This window comes from Cynoglossus semilaevis, chromosome W (genome assembly GCF_000523025.1).
Source record: "Cynoglossus semilaevis isolate Cse_v1.0 chromosome W, Cse_v1.0, whole genome shotgun sequence".
In the NCBI taxonomy this organism is placed as follows: Eukaryota; Metazoa; Chordata; class Actinopteri; order Pleuronectiformes; family Cynoglossidae; genus Cynoglossus; species Cynoglossus semilaevis.
The window spans coordinates 1,439,349-1,448,702 of NC_024327.1; the positions used below are offsets into that span (position 1 = coordinate 1,439,349).

General features: G+C 41.1%; 1 protein-coding gene and 1 pseudogene across 1 annotated transcript in view; both read left to right on the top strand.

Annotated features, from left to right (window-relative positions):
- Positions 1-479: 479 nt before the first annotated feature.
- On the top strand, positions 480-2,556 carry LOC107990186 (coiled-coil domain-containing protein 112-like; annotated as a pseudogene).
- Positions 2,557-3,035: 479 nt separating this feature from the next.
- Positions 3,036-9,354, top strand: part of LOC103396901 (geranylgeranyl transferase type-1 subunit beta-like) — a 23,960-nt gene continuing 17,641 nt past the window's right edge. The window contains exons 1-2 of the mRNA XM_008335144.2: positions 3,036-3,178; positions 4,131-4,249. Coding sequence (XP_008333366.1) covers positions 3,051-3,178; positions 4,131-4,249 — 247 coding nt within the window. The 5' untranslated portion in view covers positions 3,036-3,050. The remainder of the gene's footprint in view (positions 3,179-4,130; positions 4,250-9,354) is intronic.

Genomic DNA, 9,354 nt, shown 5'->3' on the forward strand with positions numbered 1-9,354 from the left:
TTTTCTGTTTCATTTTTTTTTAATTTGTTCATGTAAATCTTCTATAATTCTAATACTCATGGACAAAGGTCTCATTGCAACTCTCATGTCCTCCCAGTTGCTAACATCCTTAGTTCTCTGGATCCAAAATTTAAATTCTGTGTTACAGAGTCAACCCCATTACGTGTGGTGACGGTGCCATTCTCAGAGCACCTCAGTGGTCCACCAGCTGCCAAGTTACCTCTGAGGTGCTCTGAGCATGGCACCGTCCCCACACACTGCTCCCCGGTCGCTTATAAGCTGCCCACTGTTCACTTTGGTGATGGGTTAAAAACAGAGGTCACATTTTGTTGTGTGCAGTGGTGTGCTGTGTCACAATGTGTCACAATGACAATGACTTGGGGATTTGTGATTAAACTAATGTTGGTGTGCATCTGTTCTTCTCAGCTTCAATGCACTTCAGAAGGAGGAAACGATTTGCAGACAAGAGGTTCTAGCTTATGAGAAGAAGATTGAGAACTTGACAGAGTCAGGGGGAGGCAGAAAGAAGGGAGAAGGAGGCCAAAACTCCGGTTCAACAGCAGAAGTGAGCTACAGGACTTTTCCATATAAATTGTTAATTTCCTTGTCTTTGTTTTAGTGAGTTGAATTTTAATGTGTTTAGAATTGAGGAGGAGAAGAGGGAGAGAGCACAGCGACTGGAGGAATGGAGAGAAAAGAAGCGAAGGAAAGATGAGGAAGAAGATGAGCGAAGAGTGGCAGATGAGATCATGAAGAGGAGACGCAAAAGTGAGTGCAGTTGATGATTGTAAATGGCAATTTAGATATTCAATAAATTATATTATTCCTTTAATTTTCTATCAGAAGGAGCGTCGCTGGCAGGTGGAAGTTAAGCTGATCATTGAGGAGCAGCTGAGGCTGAAGAGAGAGGAGAACAGGAGAGTTGGAGGAGAGAGGAGGAACAGAGGGCGATGGATGAGAGGAGGAGCGAGGCAACAAAAGGGATTAAACTCTTGACAGAAAGGGTAGGAAGTCTAAAAGATGCAGAGATGTAACATGATGTTTTTTTTAATTTTTATTTAGCCTCATTCAAAGAGAATATCAACAATGGATTCCATTTTAATAATTATTGACTACTTTTTTAAATTAAAATTATTTCAGGCTGTATTTTTTTTGTGATTGAGTTGCAATTTTTGTACCTTTCTGTAGGACCTTCACAAGTTGAAAGCAAAGCTCCATGAGAAACAGCTGAGGTAAAAAGAGGAGGAAGAAAGACAGAAGAGAGAAGACTAAACAGACACTTTATTACCAAAAGTATTCGCTCCCCCATTCAAATGATCAGAATCAGGTGTCCTAATCCCTTGTCCTGGCCACAGGTGTATAAAATCAAGCAAGTCGCCGACTTTCTGCACAGTCAATTGCTACAGAGCTACAAACTTCATGTGGCCTTCAGATTAGCCCAACTACAGTACGCAGAGAGCTTCATGGAATGGGTTTCCATGGCCGAGCAGCTGCAGCCAAGCCACACATCACCAAGTGCAATGCAAAGCGTCGGATGCAATGGTGTAAAGCACGCCGCCACTGGCCTCTAGAGCAGTGGAGACGCGTTCTCTGGAGTGATGAATCACGCTTTTCCATCTGGCAATCTGATGGACGAGTCTGGGTTTGGAGGTTGCCAGGAGAACGGTACATTTCAGACTGCATTGTGCTGACTGTGAAATTTGGTGGAGGAGGAATTATGGTGTGGGGTTGTTTTTCAGGAGCTGGGCTTGGCCCCTTAGTTCCAGTTAAGGGACTTTGAATGCTTCAGGATACCAAAACATTTTGGACAATTCCATGCTCCCAACCTTGTGGGAACAGTTTGAAGCGGGCCCCTTCCTCTTCCAACATGACTGTGCACCAGTGCACAAAGCAAGGTCCATAAAGACATGGATGACAGAGTCCTGACCTGAACCCGATAGAACACCTTTGGGATGAATTAGAGCGGAGACTGAGAGCCAGGCCTTCTCGACCAACATCAGTGTGTGACCTCACTAATGCGCTTTTGGAAGAATGGTCAAAAATTCCTATAAACACTCTCCTCAACCTTGTGGACAGTCTTCCCAGAAGAGTTGAAGCTGTAATAGCTGCAAAAGGTGGACCGACATCATATTGAACTCTGGGTTAGGAATGGGATGGCACTTCAGTTCATAGTATGAGTCAAGGCAGGTGAGCGAATACTTTTGGTAATATAGTGTATCTTTGAACAAAAAAAAAACAAAACAAAAAAAAAACGTTTTACTGCAGTAAACAATGATTTAATATACATATTATGTCCTTTATTCAGGTTGAAGGTCACATTAGCAGGGTTCCTTACAGACTTACTAGACCCACCAAAGGATGGGAGGAAAGAATGAAGCATGTTGGACCCTCAGGAGTCCAATCTTCTCTTCAGATGTTTCACAGGTCTCAGTGGATTTACTATAATAGTCAGAGGTTTAAGATCACACTAACAACCATATTTCATGGCCTGATGAACTCCTAAAATTTGTTTTCATTTATTGCAGTGCTGTTCCAACATGGAGACAAGGCCTCTGAAGGACATGAGTCTGCTGTAATTTAACTTTTTTGTAACTATATTAATTTGTATAGATAATCTATATGAGGAAACACTGTTTTTAGAAAATAAAAAAAGTTTGCTAAAGCTGAACCATGTCTAAATAATGATCAAATTATAGTATTTAAGGCAAGCAATAAATATAGGAATGCAGAAGAACGCTGGCACAAAACGGTGGTTCAATGCCAATACTTGTTTGCAAAAACAAAGCCTTCAGAAGCTCCATTTATACCCAATCTTGGCACATAGTCCTGTTACCAGTTAATATGCTAATTAAGGAACTTTTCAAAATGTTTTCTTCAGTCTTTTCAGTTGCCAGATCTTTAGTGCATAGTAGTTGTGTATTCATATTTCTATTTCATTCTTTTTTGTTTTACAAATACATTTAAAATTTAGGTAAGCGTTATATTATTACGATGTGCACGTTAATAAGCAAGCGCACCGGAAGTGATTCGTCATAGGTGCCAATTCAAAGATGGCGGAAAAGGAGAGTCAGTTAGACGAATTTGAGCAAATATACTTTTTAAGAGATCGACATGTACGTTTCTTCCAGAGAACACTGCAGGTGTTACCTGAAAGATATGCCTCACTGGAAACGACCAGGTAAATGTAGCGATATTAACGTAGCGGCTTTAGTTTATGTAGGAAGTTGGTTAGCATCAGAGCTAACTGTGATTCATCATCAGTTTTGAATGGAAGCTGCTGCCACTTTAGCTTAGCGTTGTAGTTAGCGCAAGCTATGACAGTGAAGTTAGGACTGGAGAGAAACAGGAAACTTAATTACGGCGACGCCCAGACGGACTTGTCAAAGTCTCATTTAAAGTCTTGATAAAACTATGGGTACCTCATATTTTTTCAACTGGACATTATATTATTACAAGTTGTGATTTATAAGTGCACTATGAATCGGTTTTAATTACTGCCTATGGTTGGAACCAGGTATTATTTTAAATAATCATACTACATGTCAATAATTGATATGTATGGTATGAATGTATGGTATTAATCCATAACATGCAGTAGATGAGGGCAGATGTTATTCTTTGTGTTTCACAAACCTCAGAATGACCACAGGTATTAATTTAATGACTAAAATGACAGGTCACTTGGGCATGTTACAATCAACGACTGACTGATTGATTGAAACTATTGAGTGCTAGCGCTGCCCCATATTTATCAGGACCCGTTGCTTAGCTGTGACTATCTACTTTTAAGAGAAAGGATTGATATCCGATGCGCTGGGCTGCGAGTGACAGTCGTGTTCATTATTATTATTATTATTTATTGTTAAATAGTCAACCGGGGCCACAAAATAGTAATTGTGCTCACTGTTATTGGAGAACAAATAAACCTTCACATTAGAATGCTGAAAACAAAAACAAAAACTCACTTTAAACATTAACAATAGACAGTTGTACTTTCCAATATATTTATTTAAAAGTTACATGCATGTTTGGATGACTTGACAGCACCACATAAGTCTTGATTTAATGTTGCAGTAAGTTGATAAGAAGTAAGAGTTATGTTACAACTTTCTCTGAATTCCTCTCTCCAGGTTAACAATCATATTTTTCGCTCTGTCTGGTCTGGATGTGCTGGATGCCCTTGATGTGATTGATAGGAACACAATGATTGATTGGATCTACTCACTACAGGTTATACCTACAGAGGATGGTAAGTATAACTTCATCATAGAGGACTTCCTGCACCTGACTGACAATCAAGCAGTTTGCTATTGGAAAAAAACTTTGCCCTTTATTTATTGTCAACGTGGGTAATTATTTTAAAAATGGAGCAACAGACTCTTTTTGAGCATGATCAGTTGGACATGATCACCCTTTTGACACCTTCAAGAACAATACATTTTAATGCTAGATTTTTTTTTTTTGGTTGTGTCAAGACCTGACTTTCATTGTCTTTGGTTTCCATCAAAGGAATGTTTACTTTTTTAGATTTTCAATTTAAAAAGATTTTCATAAATACGTTTATGTAACTTTTATGTATGTACAAAACATACATTTATATGTGTGTTTGAATGTCATTTATTTGAATTATTTTATCTTGAAATATACACTTTTGGACAAGTCACTCTCTTTGTTAATTATTCAAGACGTCAACAGAAATCACTTTGTGATAGCTGAGCTTGATTGCTTTCATTTCTGCTGCTGCCGTGTGTTTGGTGTTGGAAGGGGCTTTAGATAGTCCAATGAAAAAATGCTTCTTTTGAGATTTTTCCTAATGTATCATCAGAATTAAGGAGCCTTTAGTGTAGTTTACAGGAGATTTGGCGCCAGAGTTGGTATTTCCCAAAATGATTGCTGAAGTTTTGGTAAAAAAAAAAAAAACCATTAAACTGAGTTTTATCTCTCTGACAGTGAATGACTTAGGACGTCAGATCTGGGGATATATCAACGACATTTTATTGTCTTTTTAAAATTGTGAAGAAAGATGTTGATTCTAATCCAAAACAAAAAAAAAAAAACTATTACCATTTCAATATTTAACTAATTAATTTTAATTACACGTCTTGAACATTTCTCATTTGAGTATTTTTGAGATATGTCTTATTTAGGTCAACCTTTTTTTAAACGTGCTATATTAATATAGTTTGATATGATACGTTTTTTCCTGCCTGTCCTGCTTCCTTTCGTGACTTCTAGATGTCGCCAGCATGAACCAGCCACTAGGGTGCACAAGCCAGTGTTTCTATAGTGCTGGTCCCAAGCCCAGATAAATGGTGAGGGATGCGTCAGGAAGGGCATTCGGTGTAAAACCACTGGCCAAATCAAGTATGCGTATCACAAAAACAATTTCCATACCGGAACGGTCGGTGACCGGGTTAACAATGACCGCCAACAGTGCTGTTGACCAACAGGGTGCTGGTGGAAATTGGACTACTGTTGGTCGAACACAAAGAAGAAGAGGAGGGCGATTGATTTGGAGAAAAAGAGAAAAGAGGAAGGATAGGAGTGTGCAGGATACCAGGTAGAAGGGCAGCAAGGCGAGAAACATTGGAGCAGGCTACAAACTATTTTACCATGGCTTGGATGGGAAGAGAAATGGAGTAGGGGTGATCCTAAAGGAGAGTATGCAAGAAATGTTGTGGAGGTGAAACGAGAGTGAGACAGGTTGATGTGTGTGAAGGTAGAAATACAGTGGATATTTGGTTTTTGTGATGTAAAAAAAAGACACAAAGATACATAATTTCACTACTTTTTCCATTTTTAATGTGACCCATAACATGTAATAGGCAATTGAAAAACAAACTGAAATCTTCACTAGGGGAAAAAAAAAACAAAAAACCTTGTTGCATAAATATGCACACCCTAAACTAATACTTTGTTGCAGGACCTTTGGCTTTAATTACAGCACTCAGTCTTTTTGTCTAACAGTGTGGCACATCTTGATGTCGCAATATTTGCCCACTGTTCTTTGCAAAATGCTAATGCTCCAAATCTGACAGATTACGAGGGCATCTCCTATGCACAGCCCTCTTCAGATCACTCCACAGATGTTCGATCGGATTCAGGTCTGGACTCTGGCTGGGCCATTCCAAAACCTCAATCTTATTCTGGTGAAGCCATTCTTTAGTTGATTTGGATGTGTGTTTTGGTCATTGTCATGCTGAAAGGTAAACTTCCTCTTCATCTTCAGTTTTCTAACAGAAGTCAAAAGGTTTTGTGCCAACACTGACTGGTATTTGGAACTGTTCATAATTCCCTCCACCCTGACTAAGGCCCCTGTTCCAGCTGAAGAAAAACAGCCCCAAAGCATGATGCTGCCACCACCATGCTTTACTGTAGGTATGGTGTTCTTTTGGTGATTGGCAGTTTTGTTTTTGCACCACACAGACCTTTTGGAATTATGGGAAAAACGTTCAACCTTGGTTTCATCGGACCACAACACATTTTCCCACATGCGTTTGGGAGGTTTCAAATGTCTTTTAGCAAAATGAAGCCTGGCTTGGATGGTTTTCTTTGAGAGATGAGGCTTCCATCTTGCCACCCTTCCCCATAGCCCAGACATATGAAGCAGATGGGAGATTGTTGTCACATGTACTACACAGCCAGTACTTCACAGATATTCCTGCAACTCCTTCAGTGTTGCTGTCAGCCTCTTGGTAGCCTCCCTGACCAGTTTTCTCCCTGTTTTCTCATCAATTTTGGATGGATGTCCTGTTCTTGGTGATGTCACTGTTGTGCCATATTTTCTCCACTTGTTGATGACTGTGTCATGTCTTCACTTCATATTTAATTTCTTGGAACTTTTTTGTACCCTTCTCCTGACTGATACCTTTGAACAATGAGATCCCTCTGATGTTTTGGAAGCGCTCTGCAGACCATGAATGATGAATGTTGTCAGTGGTTATGCCCCCACAGGTGGGCTGTGAGTTGGAAGATAAAAGGAGAAGTTCTGGAATGAGCTGGATTGGGTGATAGAGAGCATCCCCAGGGGAGAGAGAGTGGTGATTGGAGCAGACTTGAATGGTCATGTGGGGGAAGGGAACAGAGGTGATGAGGAAGTGATGGGCAGGTTTGGCGTTAGGGATAGAAACTTAGAAGGACAGGCAGTGGTAGATTTTGCAGAGAATCGAAATGGCTGTGGTAAACACCTATTTCCAAAAGAAAGAGGAACACAGGGTGACTTACCTTAAGAGTGGAGGCAGGTCCACACAGATAGATTATATTCTGTCAGGGCTCGAATTACCACGTGCATGCACCAGTTTGTGCACGTAAAATTGGAGCGGTGCACGTAATTTGGTACCCAACTTGCACCAGTGCAAGTAGCTTTTTCTACTGGTACCACTGGTAGAATTATCCAATAAAGAGCTGAGAATACATAAAATTGGAAAAAAATAGTTTCCAGTGTGTTGTCTTTTTCTTCCTTGTTAAGTATTAAACGTCCTTGGTAACCCAGAATCAGCCGATGCGGCACGGGGGTTACGTTTCTTTTCACTTCTTTGTATTATGTCACTTTTCCTGTGAACAAGTTGCTCTCCTCCCCGATAATTTGCTGATGATCATGTGGCACAAATCATGTGTTCGGGACCCCAAATATGGTAAAAGCCGGTAACTTTCATGGAGGTCGGCAAAAGTAGGAGACCTTTGGGAATTCCAGGCGTTCCAGACGTCCTAGAATGCACTGTTGTCCGAGAAAGTATTTTAGAGGTAAACAACAATAACATTCAAATGTCAAGACAATGTCATGTCTAAACAGCGATCGATCCTGGGATTTCTGTCAAGCAAGCACGATATTCCTGTTCCCAAGGATCAAGCGCCGGAGTTAACGCAAGCTCAAGAGGAAGAGAATCGTGAGCCCAGCGGCAAATCTCCATCCACGCCAGGAGAAGAGTGTAGTGATCCCAGCAGCGCATCTCCATCCACGCCAAGTGCACCGGGGTGTAGTGAATCCAGAGGCGAATCTCCATCATGTGCACCGGGAGAAGAGTGCAGCGAGTCAGAAGCGGGCCGTCAGGGACTTACTGTCCAGACACGTATCCTACGGGCCTAGATTGGGACGGGCCCACAATCGAGTACAGTATCCTGAATCTGAGTCTGAAACATCAGAAGAGGAGATTTAGTGTAAGGTAATTCAGTAATTTTGCTGGTGCAAGCATTTTTTGTTTGGTGCAAGTAATTTCTTTTTTATGTGCACCAGTGCACCTTTACCAAAAAATGTAATTTGAGCCCTGTGTGTAGAAGAGGTAATCTGAGGGAGATTAGAGACTGTAAGGTGGTGGCAGGTGAGAGTGTAGCCAAACAACATTGGATGGTAGTGTGCAAGATGATGATGGAAGTGAAAAAAAGGAACAGAATGAAGACAGCAGAAAATTAAGTGGTGGTAATTAAGGAAAGAGAAATGTTGTGAAAACTTCAGGAAGGAAGTAAGGGCAGTTCTGGGCTGTGTTGAGAAACTCCCAGATGATTGGGAGACTACAGCTACAGTGATTAGGGAGACTGGTATGTTCTCCGGTCAAAGAAAGGTAGACAAAGAGACCTGGTGGTGGAATGATGAGGTACAGGAGAGTGTATAGAGAAAGTGATTAGCAAAGAAGAAATGGGACGGTGAGAGAACAGAAGAGAACAGACTGGAGACACAGTACAAAGAGAGGGAGGTGAAGAGGGAAGTCGCCAAGGCCAAACAAAAGGCATATGAGGAGCTGTATGAGAGTTTGAACACAAAGGAAGGAGAAAAGGAGTTGTATAGATTGGCGAGGCAGAGAAATTGAGCTGGGAAGGATGTGCAGCAGGTGAGGTTGATTAAGGACAGAGATGGGAATGTAATCACAAGTGAGAAAAGTGTGCTGAGAAGATGGAAGGAGTACTTTGAGGAGTTGTTGAATGAGGAAAATGAAAGGGAACATAGGAATGAAAAGCCAGAAACTATTAGGAAGAAGGTAGAACAGATTAGAAAGGATGAAGTAAGAAAAGCCCTGAAGAGGATGAAGAGTGGACAGTCAGTTTGTCCCGATGACATACCACTTGAAGTATGGAAGTGGTTAGGGGAAGTGGCGATAGATTTTCTGACTGGGTTGTTCAACAGAATTTTGGAGACTGACAAGATGCCTGATGAGTTGAGGAAAAGTGTTCTGGTGCCAATTTATAAGAAGGGTGATGTGCAGCCCCTCCTTGAACCGCAACCTTAACGTCGTGGAGGGGTTCGAGTATCCGAATGAACCTAGGAGCTATGTTGCCAGGGGCTTAATGCCCCTGGTAGGGTCTCCCAAGGCAAACAGGTCCTAGGCGACGGATCAGACAAATAGTAGTTCAACACCCCCC